The sequence below is a fragment of the Physeter macrocephalus genome, chromosome 10 (genome assembly GCF_002837175.3).
Source record: "Physeter macrocephalus isolate SW-GA chromosome 10, ASM283717v5, whole genome shotgun sequence".
In the NCBI taxonomy this organism is placed as follows: domain Eukaryota; kingdom Metazoa; phylum Chordata; class Mammalia; order Artiodactyla; family Physeteridae; genus Physeter; species Physeter macrocephalus.
In genome coordinates this window covers 49,683,118-49,709,294 of record NC_041223.1, presented here as the reverse complement: position 1 = coordinate 49,709,294, position 26,177 = coordinate 49,683,118, and the positions used below count along the sequence as shown (strand labels likewise).

The following is a 26,177-nucleotide window of genomic DNA, read 5'->3' as shown; positions in this document are numbered from 1 at the left end:
AAGCATTCTACAGATTCAATGCAATCCCTATCAAACTACCACTGGCATTTTTCACAGAACTAGAACAAAAAATTGCACAATTTGTATGGAAACACAAAAGACCCCGAATAGCCAAAGCAATCTTGAGAAAGAAAAACAGAGCTGGAGGAATCAGGCTCCTGGACTTCAGACTATATTACAAAGCTACAGTAATCAAGATAGTATGGTACTGGCACAAAAACAGAAAATAGATCAATGGAACAGGACAGCAAGCCCAGAGATAAACCCACGCACATATGATCACCTTATCTTTGATAAAGGAGGCGAGAGTATACAATGGAGAAAAGAAAGCCTCTTCAGTAAGTGCTGCTGGGAAAACTGGACAGCTACATGTAAAAGAATGAAATTAGAACACTTCCTAACACCATACACAAAAATAAACTCAAAATGGATTAAAGACCTAAATGTAAGGCCAGACACTATAAAACTCTTAGAGGAAAACACAGGCAGAACACTCTATGACATAAATCACAGCAAGATCCCTTTTGATCCACCTCCTAGAGAAATGGAAAAAAAAAATAAACAAATGGGCCCTAATGAAACTAAAAGCTTTTGCATAGCAAAGGAAACCATAAAAAAGACAAAAAGACAACCCTCAGAATGGGAGAAAATATTTGCAAATGAAGCAACTGACAAAGGATTAATCTGCAATTGCTCACTAATTATGTAACTCCTGAATCGGCTCTCAATCTGCTTTTTTTCCTTAGGAGTCCTGTGTTAAGTTTTATAGGGCAACATCCACAGCAAGGCGGTTATGTTTTTATGCTTTTGCACTTGGGGAACATTTTTGTGGTGTCTGCAGGGCCCTCCTAAAGCTTGCTCATTTAGAACGGCAATGTGCAAAGTAATTGAAGCCTGCTTCTCTAGTGTACACTGACTACTTTCTTCAAAAATATGAGAGCTTTTCTCTCATGAGAAAACTGCAAGAATCAATTTCAATCCCTTGAGAGTGAAGTAAGTCATAATGAGAAAAAGAAATACCATATGCTAACACATATATATGGAATCTAAAAAAAAAAAAAAAAAAAAAAAAAAAAGCTTCTGAAGAACCTGGGGGCAGGACAGGAATAAAGACATAGACATAGAGAATGGACTTCAGGACACAAGGAGGGGGAAGGGTAAGCTGGGGTGAATTGAGAGAGTAACAAAGACATCTATACACTACCAAATGTAAAATAGATAGCTAGTGGGAAGCAGCTGCATAGGACAGGGAGATCAGCTCATGCTTTGCAACCACCTAGAGGGTTGGGATAAGGAGAGTGGGAGGGAGACGCAAGAGGGAGGGGATATGGGGATATACGTATGCATATAGCTGATTCACTTTGTTATACAGTAGAAACTAACACAACGTTGTAAAGCAATTATATTCCAATAAAGACGTTAAAAAAAAAAAAAAGAAAGGGCAACGATTGCAAATTTTCTCTTCTGAAATGAGTATTTATATGCAGAAGTGAGAGAGAGATTAGCCCAGGGTAACGGGAAACAGGAAAAAATGCTGTGAGCACAATTTTGTAGAAAATGGAATAGAGTATAGTAGATATTTTTTTGCTTCATTCCCTATTTGACCACCAGGTGGCTATTTGGAGTGTGCCTTGAGATGAAGGAAGCATGTGATGGGAAGCTATGAGCAACCTGCTGGATACCCAAAGTGATTTTAACTTCAAGAAGGCTCAGGATTCTGAAACAGGGTTACGTAGAATAAAATAACAGTACTGGAAGAAAAATATGTTTTTCAAATAATAACAGAAAAATCAAATGTAACAAGTCTTTTTGTTAAGGTCTGTCAAATTTGCTTTAATAAATATTTTTTAACAAAGTATTTTAAATTTCAAATTTTGGGTGTGTACTTGATAAGATAAATATTCCTGAGTTTGTTACTTAATTTATCTGGGCTTCAGGGGAGAGTACAAGGCCAGGTATAAAACAGGAACTAAATGAATGCTGTTGAATGAAAAAATGTACAAATAAACAATGAGGGAGTTAGACTATGTTCCAATCTAATTCTCAAAAGTACAATTCTTAGTTCAAATTTAGGGTAAAAATGAAGACAATATTTAAATTTTCCTCTTAGTCTACTCATCCAATTCTTAGAAGACAGAACTGACTTGAGACCAAAAAACCAACAAAAGAATCAAATTCTCTGCTATAAGGGCAAAAACATAAAACAAGTGTATAAACCAGCACTGACCAAAAGAAGTATCATGAAAGTCACATACATAATTTTAAATTTTCTAGTTGTCACGTTAAAAAAAGGTAAAAACAGGTTAAATTAATTTTAAAATATTTTCATTTAATCCAATACATCAAAAAATACCCTTTCAACATGTAATCAATATAAAAAATTACTGATAAGATACTTTATATTCTATTTTCCTAGTAAGTCTTTGAAAGCAGTATGCATTTTACATTTATAGCACATCTCAATGAGGTTGCAAAATTTTTAATGGAAACAAATTAGTTAAAATTAAACGAAATTTAAAATTCCATTCCTAGATGTATAAGCCAAATTTAAAATTCTCAATAGCCACGTAGCTAGTGGCTACCATACTGACAGCACAGGTATAAACAATTAAAATATATTCTAATTTTCACCTCACTGCCAGTCACATATGTTACTGTTGTGTTTTCTTTAATACAGATAAATTTACAGTGAACCATTCATACATATTCCCCAGTGAGAATGTACATTTTTACAAGACAGCTTCCTAGTCTTTGCATACAGTCTGTGCTGTGAAGGTAACTGAGTTATAAAGATTATGTGAACAAATGAACTGTAGCAAGCACTAATCCACTGAGCCAACCAAATAGAAAATACAAGTAGACATCATATTTGGGATGGGATATAATATAATCCCAGAGTAACATACAGGGTTTCCAATAGCTAAAAAACCTTTTCTAATTTTAGCTTCTTTTTAAATTTCAGGTATAAGTTTTGTGAAACCACAAAGCAGTCTCAATAACTGATGACTATTTTTAAAGTTTCTCTGTTTTATATAAATATATAAAATAGAAAGGATAATAAGAACAAAATAAAGATTAACATGTATAGAGTTCAGTGTATTCCTCTGTCAGTAAAAAGTTTCTGTACTTGTACCACAGAATAAAACGTAAGAGTTAAAGTGCATGTGTCCTTACTGTTACCGTTTTACCTCATGTAAAGCTTTTGCCTCCTGTAAGTTTTGTACGCTGACTTTGAAACCGTAAGTATTGTTTAAAGATGGTCCATCAATCTGGGAAGTGTCTTTCTTTGGAGTATTTACTGCTGCACATTGATTCTATTAAAAAAAAAACACAGAGCCAGAAAAAGATAAATGAGCAATTATTTCCTTTCTTTTGATTACTTATTTCTGCTTAGACAACATACTTTATGTACTTAGTAACACACGATAAACTAGCATCATCTCTTTAGATCCAAGAAGAAACTTAAGTATTTTATTAGCATTTTTTTTTCAGGCTAGTAATTCAAGGTACTAGATCTGTATATATGTAGAAATATCTGATATAATCTGTAAGCCAACCATAAATTGATTTTTGAGTTTACAAACCCAAAATATTGAAAATAATAGTCTTGTAGGGAGTTGACATTTTACCACATGGACATTTATCTTGACCTTTCTTGGAAGTATGACAAGCAAGCAAGCAATGTATTTGCAACTAGTTTGGCTAAAGTTTAAAGATGATTTGAAATTGTGGATTTTTATTTTACCCTAATACAACATGTATCTGAAAGATAAACTAAAGCATAAACAATTTTCAAGGGTTTAGAAAGAACAGAATCTATTTTTTTAAAAAATATTTTTTTCTGATTTCCACATCCATTAACGATTTTCCCCAAAGTGTTGATTTATGTTCACAATACACTCGTACTTGTTTTTAATATATATGACTTGTAATTCAATAATACTGATTTAAAAATGAAAGTTTTAAAAAGCATTTGTAATCTCAAAATAAAAATACTAAAATATATTTTATGTAGTTAATGATATTTATGAGAAGTGACCAATACAGAAGTGATCACTATCATATATTTCTAAGGATACATGTCTAATGTATACTTTTTTCACACAACCATATATTTCTAGGTTAAGTATTACCACAATTTTTAGTATTTGAATAAAGACATTTATGATTTTTCAGAGTTTCAGTAGTAAATAATGTTGCTTTCCTTTGCTACTTAGTAAAATGAACTGAAAAATCAATAATGTTATATTTGAGAAAAAAGGAATAAACCAAGAAAAAGGATATATTTTTGGTGGGATCAAAAATCACTTACTTGAGCTCTGCTGTCATTGGATTGTTCTGATTTTGCCAGTAATCAGTTAATGTATTTGTATCCTCATAATCCACATTTTGGCTATCATATTCACTTTCTCTGTAATATTTGTATTTACATATAAGAATCTTTTAGATCCCAACAACAAAAAAAAACTTTAAAAAAAATTAGGCAATTTCTTGTTGTCTCAAAGATATGTAAATAAAATGATGCAAAAATATAGTAAAATTATTAAAAAATTGAGATACACAGTTATCAATTATCTAACTGAAATCTAAGAATAAGAATGGATCTAATCCACTGATCTTTAAATATGTTTAGCATAGTTACCTTTGCTTGTGTTAAGAGTACTCTTCTAGAAGCGTCAGTGTTACTTCCTTTCTTATGACTCAATTTCTGGGTTTTTGGTTCTGTAGAAAGAAATTTTATATTTAACATGCATATCAAAATTGCCTGCTTCTGTGGGGTTTTTTTGTTTGTTTTCTTATTGTTGTTGTCCCAAACTCTTAGGTACCATTCATGAGTATTGTCCTATAAATTTCTCACAAAGACCTCATAATTTAAAAATGAAACTAATTCAAACCTGTGTCCCCCACACTAACTTTTAAAATTGGTATTATTTAATAACATTTAGACTTTAATTATTGATTTTTATACCTAAGTTATTATCCTAGGGAATCACTTAATCCATTTATTCACTGATTTATCAAGTATTTATGATGAGGAGGAAAAGACAGTATCTACCCTTGTGGGGTCTAGAGAGAAAATCAGACATTCATCAAATATCAATACACACAGAAAAATAAAATTATAACTGGGGTAAGTACAACAAAGGGGAATATAATTGGGCATTTTTAGCCAGGGAGATTAGGAAGGCTTTTTTGAGCTAAAATCAGGAGAAAGAGTAGGAATTAACTAGGAACAGTGTGGATTTTCCCTGATTACTGAGCAAAAAAATCTGGAGGGCTTCCCTGGTGGCACAGTGGTTGAGAATCTGCCTGCCAATGCAGGGGACACGGGTTCGAGCCCTGGTCTGGGAAGATCCCATATGCCGTGGAGCAACTAGGCCCGTGAGCCACAACTACTGAGCCTGTGCGTCTGGAGCCCGTGCTCCGCAACAAGAGAGGCTGCGATAGTGAGAGGCCGCGCACCGCGATGAAGAGTGGTCCCCGCTCGCTGCAACTGGAGAAAGCCCTCGCACAGAAACAAACACCCAACACAGCCAAAAATAAATAAATAAATAAATAAATAAATTTAAATTCATTCTATATAAAAAAAAAACAACCTGGAGATTGGTGAGGGTGAATAAGAAAGCTAGGGTAGAAGCTCAGGTGAGAGATGAGGGCTTGGTAGTGGCAGAGACAGAGGTAGAGAGAGATCTGGGTAATTTAGAAAACAAAGAAGTGTGGAAACCACAGGATGGGCAGTAAGCCAATCAGGTATAATAACTAAATCCCTTGTTTCTGACCTGTGTAACTCAGTGACAGAGAAATGGTGGTACTATTCATTGAAATAAGGAAAAATGAAAGAGGACCAATGGTTTTCAATGTGCAGGCATGTATGTGTGTGCATAAAGTGTGCAATGTGGTTGGTGGTGAATGAATGTAGTGAGATCATAAATTAAGTTTAAAAAATACTGACCTTGTGGTGGCTTTGAGCATTCAAGTAGAAATGCCAAAGGCAGCTGGATATAGTGTTCTGGAGCTTAAAAGAGGGTTCTGAACTGGACATTTAAATTTGTGTTAACTATAGTAATCCTGTGGGCAGGAATTAGGTCATTGAGGGAGAGAACATAGAGAGAGAAAGATTAAGGCTAAGCCTTAATAAACTCCAACATTCAGATAATAACTGAGAATGTGAGATAAGCTTCAAAGGAAAGCAAGTAGGAAGAAACAGAGGAGTAGGGGAAAGCTAAGGGGAGAAGAAACTCAAAGAAGGAAGGTGTGGTCAGCAGGACAATGGCTGCTTAGAGGGCATGTGATAGGAAGACTGAAAAACATCCATTAGCTTTAGCAACCTGAAGGTTATAAAGAATCTTTACAAGAGCCATACTGGTGGGATGATGGGGGCACAATCCAGTTTGGAGTGGGTTGAGAAATGAGTAGAAGAAATAGAGTTGTCAAATTGGAGAAATCTTTTAAGAAATTTGGCTTTAAAGGAGAGAAGCAGAGAAAAAAGAGCAGAAGCCGGCAGATGTAAGGTCAAGGCAGGTGTTTGTTTTTTTTTTCTATTTCAAAGGGTGGGAGAGATTTGGGTATATATCAAAGCCAAAGGGAAAAATCAAGTTGAGAAGAGGTAAGGTTTCTGAGAGGGCTCCTATATTTTACCGAGAAGGCAAGAAGATAGGATGGAAGTAGATGTAAGTATATTTCACAGCAGAAAGATAAAAAAGTTTCCATGTGATGTCTTTCCAAGACATGATAAAATAACAATAATCTCTCATTAGCTGAGCTAAAATTTCATTTACAAAGCTCTGATTTTCATTAGTCTAAAGCTGCTTTCATTTGTAATATTTGAAAAGCTTTATGGAGGCTTTCTGTTACTTGTAAACTTACCTGTTGACAAAGGGCTAAGGCCAGTTGCCTCAGGAAGCCTTTCCACAAGTTTTCTCTGTATGATTGGTGTACTATGAAGGCAAAGTGATTCACGTATCCCAGTTCTTGTCCTAACATTAATTGGGGATATCACTAGAGGTTCCTGAGGCTCACTGCTGGGGCTTGTCTGTATACCATCTTTTACAGGCTTTAAGAAGTTCTCAATAGTCAGAGAATGTAGGTCCTCTACTAGTGATGAGGGTCTGTCACCTCCATTTAATGTTTTGGAATCTGGTGATGTTGCTTCTTGCCAAGGAGGAATCACTGGAGAATCAGGGGAGCTATAACCAACACAATAGTCATCATCATCATCCTCTTCTTTCTCAGCATCATCTGCAGAAGCAAGTAGTGGCAGCATCTGACTTTCACTTGCAGTTCGACTGCATTCTGTGGTTGGTGCTTGTAAAGCAATCTGAGAATTATCAACATCTTCCTTGGTATGTGCTGTAATGGGGAGTATGTGTGCAGTTGTATCCATTTTTGGAGGCACTACAGGTTTGTCATCTGGATTAACTGAGGAGCTGAAGTTGTCATCAGATTTTACAACTCCAGTTGGCTCCGTTTTAGACAGTTTCTTGGAACGTTCATATTCTTCTTTGGCTTGAAGCCATGCGTGAACCAGTTGTCGACTTGGGGCACATTTGCAAGGCATAATCACAATTTTTTTATCTTCAACCATTTTATGGCTATTACTTGACCCTTTATTGACAATTGCTTGGCCATTGTGAGGGGGTGACCCAGGTCTTGGATTTTGAGTCATTGCGGAGAATGCTGTTTTCCATAGACGAAGTCCTTCCAAGGAAAAGTCTCCCTCAAACTCAGCCAGATCATTTGGAAGTCGTGTTTCTACCATGAGAAGCCGTCCACCGATCTCCCTATAAACAACATATTTTAGAACAACAGTTTTGCCTCAAAGAGCAATTACCAAAATATTTAGCTCCTTAACCTAGAAATTTTTAAAAGTTCCTTTTGGAGTCTTAAAAATGCCCACCTCTTTCTTCCCTTTCCACACCCTACCCACCCCCTCCAACACACACATTTTATGCAGGTACACTCTATCTTTAGTCTCAATATGCTTTTCCTCACAGGTATATGACTACTAAATTAATTTCCTTTGGAAGGTATCATCAATACCGGGGAAAGAAGGTATTTTTTTTGTCTGAAGTGTCCAATGAAGCCTTCTTTTCTTCAAGGAGATGGTACAAACTCATCAGATTCCTTTCTTCTACTGATCTTAAATAATTTTCCACTGTCACCACATAAGGATAAAAACAATGGAACAGTTTATCATCTGAGACTATATCCCTGGATTTTATCTATAGCCTCTTTCTACATTCTCTACTCTCTGTACATAGTAGTTCAGCAAAGCCAGTCAGTTCAAACAAATCTTTGTACCCTACCAAATTCCCTTAAATATTACCAAAAATTATATACAGTTGAGGTAAACTACCATAATTCTTTCTTCCCTTTACATGACAAGGTTTAATACTAACATAAGAACTTAGGAGTTGGCAGAGCCCACATAATTTAAGTGCTACTAATGTATGTGTAAGGAATCACTAATTAAAAGGTAACCTGGTTTAGTTTCCAACAGTTGTTATAAATATTAAGCTAAACCTCTCTCCTTCTCTAACATATCTATTGGTACTACTTCTGCCTTCTGCAGCGACATAAAATAACTCTACTTTTTCTTCTTCATGGTATCTCTTTCATGGATATGAAGATAGTTCTTAGTTTCTTCAGTTACTTCTCATAGGGCATGATTTCCCAAATGACCTGGTCATTCTCTAGATAAAACTCAATGAACTGAATTCTTGTTTTCTGACTGAAGCTGAAGGAGCAGCACCAGAGTTACCACATTTCCTTTTCCCCTTTACATGGAAAGATTTTGGCCCCTACTATTTAACTCCATAATCAGGATCTAACACCTTCCCAACACCCACCTTGCAGCTTTATGAAAAATTGGAAGGATTATTGCTATTGAAGGAAATGAGTACACGTCATGTGACTATACCCAACTCTATTAATAATACAGAGATCATAATGAAGTAAAAAACAGCAAAAATTGCTGAGGTGTGGTAAGTTCAGCTTTCTTGAATACTGTCAGCAGCATGCTAATTGCTACAGCTCATGTTGTAATTAATATATATGAAGAGCCTTAAATTTTTCAGTAATCCTACTTTGAGAGCTGTAAGTAAAAATTCCAAAATAGAAGAAATGCTTTATGAAGAAGATACTAATCACATAATTATGTATAGTAGCAAAACAGAGAACAACCTTTCTGTCCAGTAATAATCACATGATAGAATATTATGCAGCTATTAAAATGATGCTTCAAGAGACTCAAATTTAGAAAATGTTTACATTATAATGGTAAGTGAATCAATTTCAATGCAATAATGTGACTACAATAAGAACATTTCATAAAACAAAATAAAAGCTATACTTTAAAAAGTAAGAAAACACATTAAAATATTAATAGTGGTTGTTACTAGGTAGAGAAATGGTGTAATTTTTATTTCTTCTTTTATACTTCCTAAATTTTCTACAGTGAATACACAGTTTTTAATTTTAAAAAAAAGATTGTTTTTCAAATATCATGACTATCATCCTTTTATTTCAGCTGCAGAACAAGTGTCAAAGTTGGACAACAACTAATAGCAACACAAAGTAAATGACTAGCACATGATAAATTAACTGGGAATTAAAAAGATGTGTAAGGCTGAGGAAGAAAATATAGATCAATGAAAAAATATACCATAATCACTACTGGTAAAGTCAAAGCCTCCAAAATAATGGAAACTAATGTCTAAGGATTATATATTCATATATTCTGGCAGTAAAATAAAAAGAAAGAGTTCCATTCATGTTAAAGGGCCACATGTGGGTACTGGGCAAAACAGAACAGCAAAACTATGTTTTAGGAAGTGCGGGGGTAAGGTAGGGGGAGGTATTTTCTGCCCTTCACTTCAAGTCCTTAGAGGAGGGAACTTCTTCTACTCTGTATTTCTGATGACTTTTTCTCACCCCTTTCTTAAATGGACTCCTGCAGAAATTACTGCCAATCTTCAGGTAAAAAGCCCAGCACTCACTGTCTCTTTCACTAGGGTCAGGAGCATGGTGGTGCTCAAGGTCAGTGCATACATGCAGGGTGGCCTCTTGCCTTAGTTGGCACTTCATATCTCTTTCCATCATTTAGACTAAGCAGGGTCTGCCTCAGCAGTCCTAGCCATTCTTCTCTGCTTCTGACTGGATGTCTGAAATGAACTGCCTCTCTCTGCAACTGATTAGGAAAAGGGATCAAAGACACATGGGCAGGGCCAAAAGCCATCACTTAAACTTCCTGGATTAAGCCATGTTCCCCAACTTAGCTCTTATCAGATATGTTCTATCTTGATGAAGCAGGCAGGACAGGATACCTACTTAACTACTGGTTTACAAATAGGCCAGTGCTGTGATTCCTTCAGATTTTGCTATTGGCCGTGTGTGTGTGTGTGTGTGCGCGTGTGCGCATGTCTCTCTGTTTACCACTTCTCTGAAAAGATTCTTAAAAGAAAGAAGAGATAAGGGGAACCAAAATCCATATTGCACCCCTAATAACTATACAAACTAACAATAGTAACAATATGATTGAAGATGTTGGCAACATGAAAAGAGAGTGGTATGTAACAGAAACAACTTAATCTTCATTTAGAGATATATCATAAGAGTATTTAAAACATATGTATGCTTATTTTCAAACACTTTAAAAAAATGAAGTTTTTAAAATTATGGAAGTTTACCATTTTAGAAATAAATACCATCTTTAAAATAATTATAATACTTTTATAAGTATTATGTATTACGTATTATGACATCCTTAATTTGGCATCATGTCATAGTGAGCCTCTAATCCTTAACATTGACGCAGTGCAAAATAATAGGAGATCCAAGACCAACACTGATCAACTTAAATAAATTTCTCTAGGTGCAACCGTCCAGCTAGTTTGTGAATTTTCTTAATATGTCCATAATTATAAACTGTTTTCACAATGATATACTTACAAATACAGTATCACAGCCAAAAAAGTAGTAGTCAGGTACCAAATGTTGTTACATACATTATAATTATTCAGAGTGACCCAAGGGGAAAAAATAATTCTGATTACCTGGGTTTTTCTGGTACATCAGAAGGATTACTGCAAAATGGTTCCTGGTAAATAGTTTCTGAAAGGTCATGATCCAACAAAGTTGCCATAATTTCTTCCCTACTTGGTGGGGACATAAGTGGTTTCAGAATGTGAGCAGTTCGAGGGGTGAAACTGCCATTTTTAGATTGTGAGGGAGAGCTGGTAGACCTTGGTGAACTATCAGGAGTTGGTGTCAACATATCATTGTTTCTTGAAACATACAATTCTAAATCTTCAGAGGCTGCATCTACAAGTTCACCATCAGGGGAGGATAGTATTGTAGTAAAAGAGGTATTGATTGCATCAAGAGACTGTCCCATTTCTTTTCTGGCATGACTTTGAATCCAGTCTGAATTGCCTGGCTGTGAAAGGCTAAGAAACACTTCTTTGCTTACTGAACTCCTATTCAATCTAGATTTTTCATTTAGACAGTCCTCTGACTGCTGGACACAGAAAGACTCCATTATTGAATTAGGCCGAGTTGTTAGAGGATGAAAGGTATTTTTCCATTGATTGTGGTGATGATTCTCATTGCTATCTATGGATGATTTCTCAAATAATTCAGGACTTAGAGTACCAGATCTAATCCATGAGGTTGAGTCTGAGGCATGATGTTTGTCTTCATCACACTTCTGGTTATCATGACTTAAAAATTCATTTTTTTCTACAGTTTGTCCTGGGAAAAGATCCTGAACTGCATCACTTAGGAACTTTTGAGGCAAATTCTGATCAGCTGGGACAAACTGACTTCCAGAATAAAAGCTACAAAATCCAGTTTGACCTATTGTATTAATATCAAAATTATAATTATGTTCAGGAGACAAGCTATCTTCAAGTGAATAACAACTTTCAAATCCTGGATCTGAAAAAAAGATGGGACTATCATCCGATAGAGAGTTATCCAACTGGCCAGAGGTTGGTAAATTTAGAGAGTCTACTTTAAGAAGTTTGGGAATTTTTTCTTTAGGTTTTGTACTTCTGGGAGTTCGAGGTTTTCTTGGAGATGTTACTGATCGTGTTCGTTTAATTGATTTGTTATGCTCAAGGGAACGAGAGATATTTTTGTTTGGTTGCTGTTTATTAGATAATGGGTCTTGCATACTATTTGCATTCTGTGCTTTCTGCTGTCTTTTCTTTAACAATTCTTTTAGAACCGCCAGTCCAGACTGTCCTTCACCAAACGTTGAAGGTGTTGACACATTTCGATTTCTACACTGAGAAAGGGCTTTGGTTTGTGAAATTGCTTCTGACAATGACCTTTGCTTTACCCTTTCAGGTTTAAAATTTGACATATCTAAAATAAAGCCCCTTTGTTTTTGCTCCCATGTTATTTGTTTGATTGGGCTTCTCAAGGAAGTTACAAAGCAATTATTAGGCATCTGACTCTCCTCTGAAGCTGCTTTTCCTGGAGAACAAATTTCACTGTGCTTTGACTGTTCTGCCATGCACACAATCTGCTGCTGACTGTCTTTGCAATGCAAAAAATTAGGGGCATACGTCTGGTCTGGCTTTGATTCTACGGAATTACGATATTCATTTAACTTTCCAAGAGACGACAAATAGTTTTTTTGTACATTTGCACTCTCTTCTATCTTTGGAGACATGATACCAGAAGACATCTGTGTATTCTGTGCTACCTGAGACAAATGGTTTGAAAGGTCAAATATATTTTTTTGAATCAAGGTTGATTCTTTTAGAGTAAACATAGCATTTGGATTATGAGACCGCTGAACATTAATTTTTGAGATTCCAGGTCCCAAAGAACTACAAACAACTGATGAATGCAAATCATCTTGTGGACTGGGGAATGCTTGCAAATCTACAGGCTTCTTGCTTTCTAGGAAAGAAGAAAAGCAGCCAGATAAATTCTGTTGTGCATGAATTCCAGTGGGGAGAGGAGCAGAAAGGGGATGATCTATAGCAGAGCCCATTAGTGACACATCTTTCTGTTTAAAAAGTAGTTGAGAGCCTCCAGAACTATTTGAGGTCTCAGACACATTCTGATGTTTCAGCACAAACTTAACTTCAGCACCAGCTTGAGATTTTAGTTTTTCATCTTTTAGTGTTATGTGCTTTCTTGGTGTAGTTTTCTCATTTACTTTTTGTTTCTGTTTTGCTCTTGGTTTCTTTTTTCCATCATCTACTAGTTTATTTGTCTGATTTCGCTTGTTCCTTTTCTTAGTAACTACAGAGGGATTAACAAGCTTTGTTTTTGATTTCTTAACCTGCGTTCTTGCTCGACTATTTTTTCCTATACGGGAATTAACAGTCTTGCTATTATATGCATTAGGACCCTTAAAAAGCATTGCTTCTTTATTGGCAGCAGCCATAATTTCTTCAGCTCTTGGATCTGTGGGAGACCAGCAGCGAGGTGGAGAAGAGTTTATGGGACTTGTGCTTCTCTCAGAAAGAAAACCTAGTTTAGACATAACATCACTATAATTTAAGTCACAGTCTTCGGTTTCAGCATTATAAGATGGTGAGGGAGGAGAAAGAATAGCATGTGACCGTTTTTTCCTGAAAGACAAAGTTCTTTTAATATTTTCACTATTTGTCCTTTGTTGCTTACCAGTTTTTTTCTTAGCAGACTTATGTTTTGATTTTCTTCTGTGACTTTTCTTTGGTGTTAGTGGATAAATAGGATATTTGGTTGCAGGGGAGTCAGGAACTTTTGGCCAAAAATCCTTCAAAGGTGCAAGCTTTTTATACAGTTCCATTTTTTCTTCTGTTAATATTACTTGTTTTTCTTTAGAGTCTATTTTTCCTAGCTTTACAAGCATATTTTTCCTCCCTCTAAATCTATTAATGATAATATACTTTATGATGACAGGGGGCAGCTTTTTAGACATTTTTCTGCGTTTTCGAGATTTGAGAGTTCCATCTAAACTTTCACCAATTTCCATGGGATGAGGTAGGCTAATTTTTGAGTTGTGTGTTATAAAACTTGACTCACTATCTTCATTCTCATAATTTACCTTGCGTTTGGCTCTAAGTGTGTATTTATTTCCATACAATCCAAAGGACTGCTCAGTTTCTAAGGCTCCTTCTCCAAAGTGACAGCCTACAAAACTGTCTGTAGATGTTTTATTTTCAAAAGCTCCACGGGTGGCCTTAATTAAATCACTGGCCAATACGTTATCCTTCTCAGAATTACTATTACAAGGATTATTTTGTATACAATTATCTTTTGAGGATCCAGTCTCAGTAGTTCCGGCAGAATTCTCTCGATGACCTACAAGCTTCTTTTTATTCATTTTTAACCGGGACTGTTTATTGCCAGGATGTAGTTTATATGTGACAGGAGAGAGTTTTTGTGGCCTACTGAGACAATTAGAAAGAACAACACTGGGAAAAAACATATAATGTGCTGCTTGCTGGCTGAGGCTTGGTTTTTCTGTTTTATGTTCTTGAAATTCTTCATATCTAATTTTAAGTTTATTTAGTCCACTTTCATCAGCAATGCTATCAAGAGAATGCACCATAGTTCTATTCTCCCCTGAGCATGATAGCAATTCACAATTTTCAGTTAATGATGAAGGGAATAAACTATTCAGAGCTGTGCTGTTTCCTTTTTCATTTCCTTCAGAGGATAATTTACTTTTTGAATGATTTAAGTCAGAAAAGTTGAAAGAATTTTTGCCCAATGTATTTTCATTAGTGTGACGGTTCATATGTATAAAAGGGGCATCCTTATCAATTTTTCTAATGTTTGTATACTTTCTACTTGGTACTTGTCTTGTAACAGATGGAATATCTTCTTCATAATCAAAAATACTACTTTCACAGGAAGATACTGGGAGGACATCTTTCTTACTACTCTCTTTATGAGAGTTTTCTGAATGGACGGTACTGCTTAAAGACCCAGGGTATTTCATAGAGTAAGTGCTTTCATTTGTAAAAGAAGCAACTGAATGATCTAGACTTTTCTCTAGGTTGTTTGGCTGTGAAAGGTCTTCAATTAAATCTTCCTTGTTCAAAACATGGGAAGAAAGGGCACTTGTGTGTTTACACTGAAAGGTAATCTTAGCGGAAGATGGGGGTTCTAATGTAGCAGCATCTTTGTGAAAGATGGAAGGTTTTACTGATAGCTTGCTTGTTGCAATCACAGAAGAGTGGGTTCTAGAATTTTCATTGTTCAGTGGATTGTCTGAAATGGGGGAAAAAAGAATTTATTTCACTTCCACTCTTTTAATTTTTAAAATATTTTCCCATACCATGATACTATCACCATGAAAGAAATTATATGAAATTAAATTCGTATGTTTAAAACAGTTATCTCAACAAAAAGGTCATTCCTATCATTAGGATAATACCATAATCTAAAAAATCAAGAGTCAGTTATATTTGATTAGTAGTCATTATTTTAAACACATATTTCTTTGATCAGAAATAGATGATATCAATATTCATGCCTTTTGGGAGAATAAGGGGAAAACTACTGTCACCTTCAAAATTTTCCATAAAATAACATGTCTGCATTATCACTTCAAATAAGCTGAGCATATTTCTTATAGTTTCCTATGCTACTTAAATGTTATGATGATAAACTGATTAAAGTTTATAAAGCTCTGAATCAGTGATTAGTAAATGCTATACTCTTAGAAATGAGAAAAAATCATATATCTACATTCTCTCAAAAGAAATCATCCTGCAGAAGGACAAAATCTAACAGTACTGTCATAGGCTCACTTAGCCAACTATGTAGAGTGTGATTATATTTTTCAAAATCAAATATATTTTCTGCCCCTAAATAATGAAATACAGTAGACTACTTACCACTATTCTCATCTGCAGTTCCATCTAACTGAGGTATAGAAAGATTGGCTAGAAGCAAACTGTTATTACTCCATTCCATTTCTTCTTCTGAAGATGAATCATCTTCTTCTGTTGAGCTTCTATGGGTATTTCTGCACAGTGATCTAGAGAATATTAAGATTCACCAGTGAGTATGAGCGTTAGAAAAAAGCACGTCAGACTCAATTTGCCTACTCTGATCCTATAATAGTAAAACTGAATAAACAGGACCTGAAAATTATAACTTTAAAAAGAAAAGCAGATTTACTTTGCTTTGGTATCATGCCCTACCAAAAGTTATTGTAAACAGACTTCATAATCCACTTCATGTGAGCTAGAAGACACCATCATTCCTGTATTCATAGCTCTACAATATCCTGGATTATCATATCTAATTATGTTCTTCCTTATATTCTCCCCCTCAGCTTATCATTAGATATACACATAACAGTTTGGGTGAGAACCTGGTAATTTCTAAAAAGGTGGCATCCTAGCATATTTTAAGAGGTCTATAAATACACAATCACTACATTATTAGTTGGAAAAAATAAACAAAAAGATAGGCAAGGGGGTATTCAGGTCAGGGCCAAAAGAGAAAATAAAAGGGATCAGAGACAGGATAGGAAGCAGTACAGGTGTTGAGTCAATCCCAGCAGTGGCTATAAAGTAGGGTTGCTGAGGAATGCAGATGGACTGTGAAACCCAGATGGATACTCTCCTTAAGCTTCATCTCATATTGATTTAAATTTTTCACTAGATCCTAGCTTGATACTTTCCCTTCTATCTGGATGGGCAAACTTACTTTCTATCCATACCTAATTTTTTCTTTCACTTGTCTTGAAAATCTGAAAATATTGCTTTATTATACATGGAACAGTTTTTCCATTAAGCCTTCCCCAAATCACAATTTGTCCTAAAATCACTCTTAAGAGATGAAAGAGTCATTAGAGGTCATCTAGTCTAGCTTTCTACCCAATGCAAAAATCTTATTTTTAACAGACCCTACAATCTCCACTTTTATATTCTCAGCATAACGGGCTTGCTGTCTCACAGGGTAATCTTTTCTGTTATTAATGGCTCTGATTGTTAGTAATTTTCTTCCTATATTACACAAAAATCTTTCATTCCTGCCTTTGTACTGTGTAGCCATATATAGCAGGTCTATGCCATGTTCCACATGATAACCTTTAAAATATTTGAAGGCATTATCATTTGTTCCATAATTCCTCTTTAATTAGACCGATTATTCTTTCTACTGTTCTTTAAAAGTGACAGTGTTAACAAATCCTTCTAGTTTTCTTCCTCTTCTTTCCCTTTCCTTTCCTTTTTCAGTATTCTTAAAATATGGTACTCAGGAGGAATATAATATTCAATATACAAGTATCAATAGAATTAAATGACTCCTTTTCTAGACAATATACTTCTATTATTCAATCTCTCTTTAATATACATTTATAGAATGTTAAGGATTGTTTTTCCAAGGTTAACCTGGGGGTGGTTTTCACAAAATTGGTCCAGTCAATGAACACACAAGCATTAATTAATCATGGGATAAACCAGGCCTATTATTTTAAACATGTTGGCCCCACTGGGAACAAGGAGATGGTGATTTTATAAGAATGTTACATATTTGAATGTGTATCTACTTAATATGGGCATAAAAGTATAAATAGCTAAACCAGGTATAATCTAAGAAACTGTAGAAGAAATGCTAATAATAGGTTGAAGGTAAAAATCAAATGGACAATATCAAAATAAAACAATGAAAGAACAATGAAGAAAAAGAAAACAAATGGAAGTAAGAAAAATGCATCATGAAATGCTACGATCAAATAAAAATATCAGTCAACAAATTTAGCTAAAATATAAAAGAAGCTCCTATTTATTACAGCAAGATTTAAATATATCAATAAATGCTATAATTATTTTACTAATAAAATCCAAAATCTGTCAGAATAATAAATGTTACCCCAGGTACAGCTGGTAGACAATAATTAAATTCACTATTTTGGCAATACACTACAGATTTATTGTGCTCTTAATAAAGTAAAATTTATGACCTTCCCACAGAAATTGTTAAGCCCAGAATGAATCATAGGTCTATCTAGTCTGTATTTGTGAAGCTGACTGATTGAACATAAAACCTATGACTCTACACTTTATTAGGTATCATCTTTTTAGTTTCAAGATATTTTCGAATCTATATTTTGTCATTCAATGAATTACCAATCTCCAATGTTTCTGACAATCTGAATTCAATCTAGCATGAAACTTGGCACACAGCAGCATTTAAGTGGTTTTTGAATGCAAAATCATGCAAGTTCTCTGTGAACCCACCTAATCAGTCACTATTACCATGTGATACTCCTTACCCACAAGGATGCTATGTAAGACTTTGTTATATATCTGGCTGAAATTAAGACTCAATATGATTACTACATTTCTCTAAGTAACCATATTTAAAATGAATATAAAGGCAGTAGAGCACGACTTGAACTCATGAAGGGTCTTGATATTCTCTGCTTCTCTAAGTGCCCACAAAGTGTTTATTTAATAATCGTAAGTATCACTCCTATTATAGGGGAGCAGAACTGGAAGCAAGCAGACCAATTAAAAAGTGATTTCATAGTATTCCAGATAAATAATAATGAAGGCTTAAACTAGATAGGCTTAACAACAAATAGAGGTGTAAAGGAGAGCAAATTAAATATGACACTGAAGTTACAAACTTCCAGAAGTTTAAGGCAAAGTGGTGTCAATACAGAAATAAAAACCAGAGACACAAGAACAAAGCCATTTTATACCACTGTCGATTATCATTTAGGATTGCTTATGCTCCAAAAGATGTTGATGTGGTTGGGGCATTTCTGAACAGGATATTTCATAAAAAGATTTATAAAGTTTATACAGAAAAAAATTGACAAAAAAAAATTATAGAATAGCTACAAGAAACTGTATGTTTCACCCCCCCACACTTTTTTTTAACAGATTAGGAAATATCAGCAAAAGGCATTTTTATGACACTGTTGAGGGTCAAATCTATCAGGAAATAGAACATTGATTCTGTCTGGCTCAGGTAAAATTAGGTCTTCAAAGGTCAAGGAGCTGAGTCTTTGACTGATTTAACACTGTGACAGCAAAGGGAACTGAGTATGTGAAACTAGGAAGGAAGTATGAAATAATATTTCACAGGTTTGGAATTTCCTACTCACAAAATAAAAATGGAATTCTTTGTAGGAGCATACTGTGAAAATATAGAAGAGAGGGTTCTGATATAAACTCAGATAACAGGAGATGGTATCAGAAATTTTATTTTTTTATATTAGGTAATGTTGAGAAACTAGAGCTACATTAAATATATACTTATAATACTATATATGTATATATGTAATACATATATGTGTAAATATGATATATAGGTTAATCTCATTCATCTTTCAAAAACAGACTTTAGAAGTTTTAGTACTGCCTACAGAAGTTTGAAGTAGAGGCACACTAAGTGTTTTAAGCTCAGAGGTCCAATTTTTTTCCACACACAGAGCATACAGCTCAAGGGCAGACTCAAATCAATCAAGCTCACAAGAAACTGATTTAGAAAAACACACTGCCAAGGAGAGTGGCCAAGATGGCAGAGTAGAAGGACACTAAGCTCACCTCCTCTCACGAGCATACCAAAATCACAACTAACTGCAGAACAATCATTGATGAAAAAGACAGGAACCCACCAGAAAAGATCTCCTACAACTAAAGACATAAAGAAGGAACCACAGTGAGTTGCGTATGAGGGGCAGACTTGCAGTACAATCAAATCCCATACCCCTTGGGTGGGGGACCCACAAACTGGAGAATAATTATATTAGAGTGAGAGGTTTGAGCCCCATGTCAGCTCCCCCAGCCTAGAGGTCTGGCATTGGAAACAGAAGTCACCAGAGCATTTGGTTTTGAACGCCAGCAGGGCTTGATTGCAGAAACTCCGCAGGATTGGGGGAAATAGAGACTTCAGTCTTAAACAGTGCACACAAAATCTCACACACACTGGGACCAAGAGCAAAAACAGTAATTTGATAGGAGCCTGGGCCAGACCTACCTGCTGGTCTGGGAGGGTCTCCTGGGGAAGCAGGGGGTGGCTGTGGCTCACCCTGGGGACACAGGCACTGGTGGCAGACATATCGGGGAGCATTCATCTGTGTGAACTCTCCTAGAGGTTGACATCTTGGCACCAAGACCTAGGCCCACCCAATAGCCTTTAGGTTCCAGTGCTGGGACGCCTCAGGCTGAACAGCAAGGTGGGTGGGGACATAGCCCCATCCATCAGCAGACAGGCTGCATAAGGACTTCCTGAGCTCACAGCCACCTCTAGAAGAGCCGCTAAACACAGCCCTGCCCACCAAAGGGTCAAGACCCAGCTCCAACCACCAGTGGGCAGGCACTGGCCCCTCCCAACAGGAAGCCTGTACAAGCCTCTAGACCAGCCTCACACCCCAGGAGGCAGACACCAGAAGCAAGAAAACTTCAAGCAAGACCAAGTCCGCAAATGCAGACTAGACACTACCCTGGGACCACCTGGACCTGGGCCCTTGAGTGATGAGAGGGGAGTGCACTGCTGGGATGCATACAACATCTCCTACAATGGGCCACTTCTCCAAGGTCGAGAAACATAACTAACCTACCACATACATAAAAATACAAATAGCAATTTAGACAAAATGAGAAGACAGAGGAATATGTTTCACATGAAGGAAAAAGATAAAACCCCAGAAGAAGAACTAAGTGACATGGAGATAGGCAATCTACCTGAGGAAGAGTTCAGAGTAATGATCGTAATGATGATCAAAGAACTCAGGAGAAGAATGGATGCAGATAATGAGAAATTAGAAGTTTTTAAAAAAGAATTAGAAAATATAAAGAGCAATCAAACAGAATTGAAGAATATAATAACTGAAAAGAAAAAACACAAGAAGGAATCAACAGTGGACTAAATGAGGAAGAAAAATGGATCACTGAACTGGAAGACAAAGTACTGGAAATCACTGCTGCTGAACAGAAAAAAGAAAAAAGAAAAAAAGAAGACATGAGGACAGTTTAAGAGACCTCTAGGACAACATCAAGAGTGCTAATTTTTGCATTATAGGGGTCCAGAAGGAGAAGACAGGGAGCAAGAGCATGAGAAAATATTTGAAGAGAACAGGATTAACCCAAGGAGGAACACACTGAGACACACAGTAATCAAATTGACAAAAATTAAAGATAAAGAGAGAATATTAAAAACAACAAGGGAAAAACAACAAATAACATACAAGGGTACTCCCATAAGGCTATCAGCTGATTTTTCAGCAGAAACTCTGCAGGCCAGAAGGAAGTGGCACAATATACTTAAAAGTGATGAAAGAGAAAAACCTACATCCAAGAATACTCTACCCAGCAAAGTTCCTTGATTTGATGGAGAAATCAAAAGCTTTATAGACACGCAAAAGCCAGCACCACCAAACCAACTTTACAACAAATGCTAAAGGAACTTCTCTAGGCAGAAAAGGCCACAATTGGAAAAAAGAAAATGACAAAATGGAAAAGCTCACTGGTAAAGGCAAACATACAATAAAGATAGGAAATCATCCAAACACAAAGCTAGTAGGGAGGTTAAAAGACAAAAGTAGTAAAATCATCTGTATCCACAATAAGCAGTTAACGTATACATAAAACAATTATATGTAAAATATAATATCAAAAATAGTAATCACAACGGGAGGAGAGTACAAATACAGTGTTATCTAAAATGCATTTGAAATTAAGAGATGAGCAACTCGAAATAAGCATGTATGTATACAGACTGCTATACAAAAACCTCATGGTAAACACAAAACAAAAAAACTATAATATACACCCAAAAAAGAAAAAGGAATCCAAATGTAACACTAAAGACAGTCATCAAATCACAAGAGAACAAAAGAAAGGGGGAAAAAAAGACCTACAAAAACAAATCCAAAACAATTAACAAAATGGCAATAAGAACATATATATCAATGAATACCTTAAATGAAAGCGGACTAAACGCTCTAACCAAAAGACACAAACTGGCTAAATGAACACAAAAACAGGACCTGTATATATGATGCCTACAAGAGACTCACTTCAGATCCAGAGACACATACAGACTGAAAGTGAGGGTATGGAAAAAGGTATTCCACACAAATGGAAATCAAAGGCAAGCCAGAATCACAATACTTATATCAGACAAAATAGACTTTAAAATAAAGATGTTGTAAGAGACAAAGAAGGACACTACATAATGATCAGAGGATCAATCCAAGAAGATACAACAATTGCAAATATATATGCACCCAACATAGGAGCACCTCAAAATATAAAGCAGATGTTAACAGGCATAAAAGCAGGAATTGACAGTAACAGAATAATAGTGGGGGACTTTAACACCCCACTTTCATCAATGGACAGATCATCCAGACAGAAAACCAGTAAGGAAACACAGGTCTTAAGTGACATATTAGACCAGATGGACTTAATTGATATATATAGGGCACTCTATCCAAAAGCAACAGAATATACATTCTTCTCAAGTGCACATAGAACATTTTCAAGGATATATCACATACTGGACCACAAAGCAAGCCTGGGTAAATCTGAGAAAACTGAAATCATATCAAGCATCTTTCCCAACCACAACACTATGAGGCTAGAAAACAACTACAAGAAAAAAAACCTGAAAAACCACAAACATACAGAGGCTAAACAATATGCTACTAAACAACTAATGAATCACTGAATGAGTCAAAGAGGAAATCTAAAAATATCTAGAGTCAAATGTAAATACTACAATCCAAAACTTATGAGATGCAGCAAAAGCAGTTCTAGGATAGAAGTTTATAACGATAACGATACAAGCTTACCCCAGGAAATAAGAAAAACCTCAAATAAACAACCTAATCTTACACCTAAATTAACTAGAGAAAGAAGAACAAACAAAACCCGAAGTTAGTAGAGGGAAAGAAATCATAATGATCAGAGCAGAAATAAAGGAAATAGAGACTAAAAAAACAATAGAAAAGATCAATGAAACTAAGAAGCTGGTTCTTTGAAAAGATAAACAAAATCGATAAACCTTTAGCCAGATTCATCAAGAGAAAAAGGGAGAGGGCCCAAATCAATAAAATCAGAAATGAAAAAGGAGAAGGTACAACTGACACCACAGAAATACAAAGGATCATAAGAGACTACTACAAGAAACTACATGCCAATAAAATGGACAACTTAAAAGAAATGGAAGGACTTTCCTGGTGGTCCAGTGGCTGGGACTCCACACTCCCAACGCAGGGGGCCCAGGTTCAATCCCTGGTCATGGAACTAGATCCCGCATGCCACAACTAAGACCTGACGCAGCTAAATAAATAAATAAATATTTTTTAAAAAGAAAGAAATGAAAATAGAAAATATGAGCAGACCAATTACCAGTACTGAAATTGAGTCAGTAATTTAAAAACTCCCAGGAAACAAAAGTCCAGGACCAGATGGCTTCACTGGTGAATTCTACCTAACATTTAGAAAAGAGTTAACACCTACCCTTCTGAAAATACTCCAAAAAACTGCAGAGGAAGGAATGCTTTCACACTCATTCTATGAGGCCACCATCACCCTGATACAAAAACCAGACAAAGATATCACATAAAAAGAAAATTACAGGCCAATATTACTGATGAACATAGGTGCAAAAATCCTCAATAAAATACTTGCAAGCTGACTCCAACAATACATTAAATACCATACACCACGATCAAGTGGGATTTACCCCAGGGATGCAAGGATTTTTCAATATATGCAAATCAATCAATGTAATACACCATATTAACCAACTGAAGAATAAAAATCAGATGATCATCTCAATAGATGCAGAAAAAGCTTTTGATAAAATTCAACATCCATTTATGATAAAAACTCTCCAGAAATTTGGCAGAGAGGGAACACACCTCAACAAAATAAAGGCCATACAGAACAAACCCACACCTAACATCATACTAAATGGTTAAAAGCTGAAAGCATTTCCTCTAAGATCAGGAACAAGACAAGGATACTCACTCTTGCCACTTTTATTCAACATAGTTTTGGAAGTCCCAGCACAGCAACCAGAGAAGAAAAAGAATAAAAGGGATTCAAATTGGAAAGGAAGTAAAACTGTCACTGTTTGCAGATGACACGATGCTATACATACAAAATCCAAAAGATGCCACCAAAAAACTACTAGAGCCCAACAATGAATTTGGTAAAGTTGCAGGATACAAAATTAATACCAGAAATCTGTTGCATTTCTATACGCTTACAATGAAAGATCAGAAAGAGAGGACTTCCCTGGTGGCGCAGTGGTTAAGAATCCGCCTGCCAATGCAGGGGACACAGGTTTGATCCCTGGTCTGGGAAGATCCCACATGCTGCAGAGCAACTAAGCCCATGCACCACAACTACTGAGCCTGTGCTCTGGAGCCCGTGAGCCACAACTACTGAAGCCCGCATGCCTAGAGTCTGTGCTGCACAACAAGAGAAGCCACCGCAATGAGAAGCATGCACACTGCAACAAAGAGTAGCCCCTGCTTGCCACAACTAGAGAAAGCCCACTCACAGCAACGAAGACCCCAAAATAAATAAAATAAATAAATTTATATATATATAAAAAGATCAGAAAGAGAAATTAAAGACACAACTCCATTTACCAGCACAGCAAAAAGAATAAAATACCTAGGAATAAACCTACCTAAGGAGGCAAAAGACCTGTACTCCAAAAACTATGACGCTGATGAAAGAAATTGAGGATGACACAAACAGCTGGAAAAATACACTGTGTTCTTGGATTGACAGAATCAATGTTGTTAAAAATGACCCTACTACCCAAACCAATCTACAGATTCAATACAATTCCTACCAAATTACCAATAACATTTTTCATAGAACTGGAACAAAAAATTTTAAAATTTGTACAGAAAAACAAAGGACCCCAAATAGCCAAACAATCTTGAGAAGGAAGAACAGAGCTGGAGGAATCAGGCTCCCTGACTTCAGAGAACTACAGTAATCAAAACAGTATGGTACTGGCACAAAAACACACACACAGATCAATGGAACTGGACAGAAAGTCCAGAATAAACTCATGCACTTAAGGTCAATTAATCTACAACACAGGAGGCAAGAATATACAACAGAGAAAAGACAGTCTCTTCAACAAGTGGTGCTGGGAAAATTGGACAGCTACATGCAAAAGAATGAAATTAGAACATTCGCTACACCATTTACAAAAATAAACTCAAAATGGATCAAAGACCTGAATGTGAGACTGGATACTATAAAACTCCTAGAGGAAAACAAAGACAGCACAGTCTTTGACATAAATTGCAGCAAAATTTTTTTGGATCCATCTCCTAGAGTAATGGAAATAAAAACAAAAATAAACAAATGGGACCTAACTAAACTTAAAAGCTTTTGCACAGCAAAGGAAACCACAAACAAAATGAAAAGACAACCTATGGAATGGGAGAAAAATATCTGCAAATGATGTGACCAACAAGGACTTAATTTCCAAAATATACAAACAGCTCACGCAGCTTAATATAAAAAAAAAACAGGGCTTCCCTGGTGGTGCAGTGGGTTAAGAATCCACCGGCCAATGCAGGGGACACAGGTTTGAGCCCTGGTCCAGGAATATCCCACATGCCCTGGAGCAACTAAGCCCACTCCACAACTACTGAGCCTGCACTCTAGAGCCCACAAGCCACAACTACTGAGGCTTGCACGTCTAGAGCCCGAGCTCTGCAACAAGAAAAGCCACCACAACGAGAAGCCTACGCACCACAACAAACAGTAGTCCTCACTCACCGCAACTAGAGAAAGCCCATGCGCAGCAACAAAGACCCAATGCAGCCATAAATAAATAAATTTAAAATAAAATAAAAGGAATAAACATTTTAAAAGAAATTTTAAAAACCAAACAATCCAATCAAACAATCAGCAGAAGACCTAAACAGACATTTCTCCAAAGAAGACATACAGATGGCCAACAGGCACATGAAAAGATGCTCAATATCACGAATTGTTAGAGAAATCCAAATTGAAACTACAATGAGGTATCACTTCACAGCAGTCAGAACTTCCATCATTAAAAAGTCTACAAATAACAAATGCTGAAGAGGGTGTGGAGAAAAAGGAACCCTCCTACACTGCTGGTGGGAATGTAGATTGGTGCAGCCACTATGGAGAACAGTATGGAGGTGGTTTAAAATACTAAAAATAGAGCTACCATGTGATTCTGCA

At 36.0% G+C, this 26,177-nt stretch overlaps 1 protein-coding gene across 2 annotated transcripts in view; it reads right to left on the bottom strand.

Moving 5' to 3' along the window:
* The window catches only part of REV3L (REV3 like, DNA directed polymerase zeta catalytic subunit), a 195,610-nt gene that overhangs the window by 69,027 nt on the left and 100,406 nt on the right, over nt 1–26,177 (bottom strand). For both annotated transcript variants that reach the window (XM_024115548.3, XM_024115550.3), the window contains 5 exons: nt 15,852–15,994; nt 11,055–15,222; nt 6,868–7,781; nt 4,643–4,722; nt 3,189–3,314 (listed from right to left, as the gene is read on the bottom strand). In XM_024115548.3, the coding sequence (XP_023971316.1) occupies nt 3,189–3,314; nt 4,643–4,722; nt 6,868–7,781; nt 11,055–15,222; nt 15,852–15,994 (5,431 nt within the window). The remainder of the gene's footprint in view (nt 1–3,188; nt 3,315–4,642; nt 4,723–6,867; nt 7,782–11,054; nt 15,223–15,851; nt 15,995–26,177) is intronic.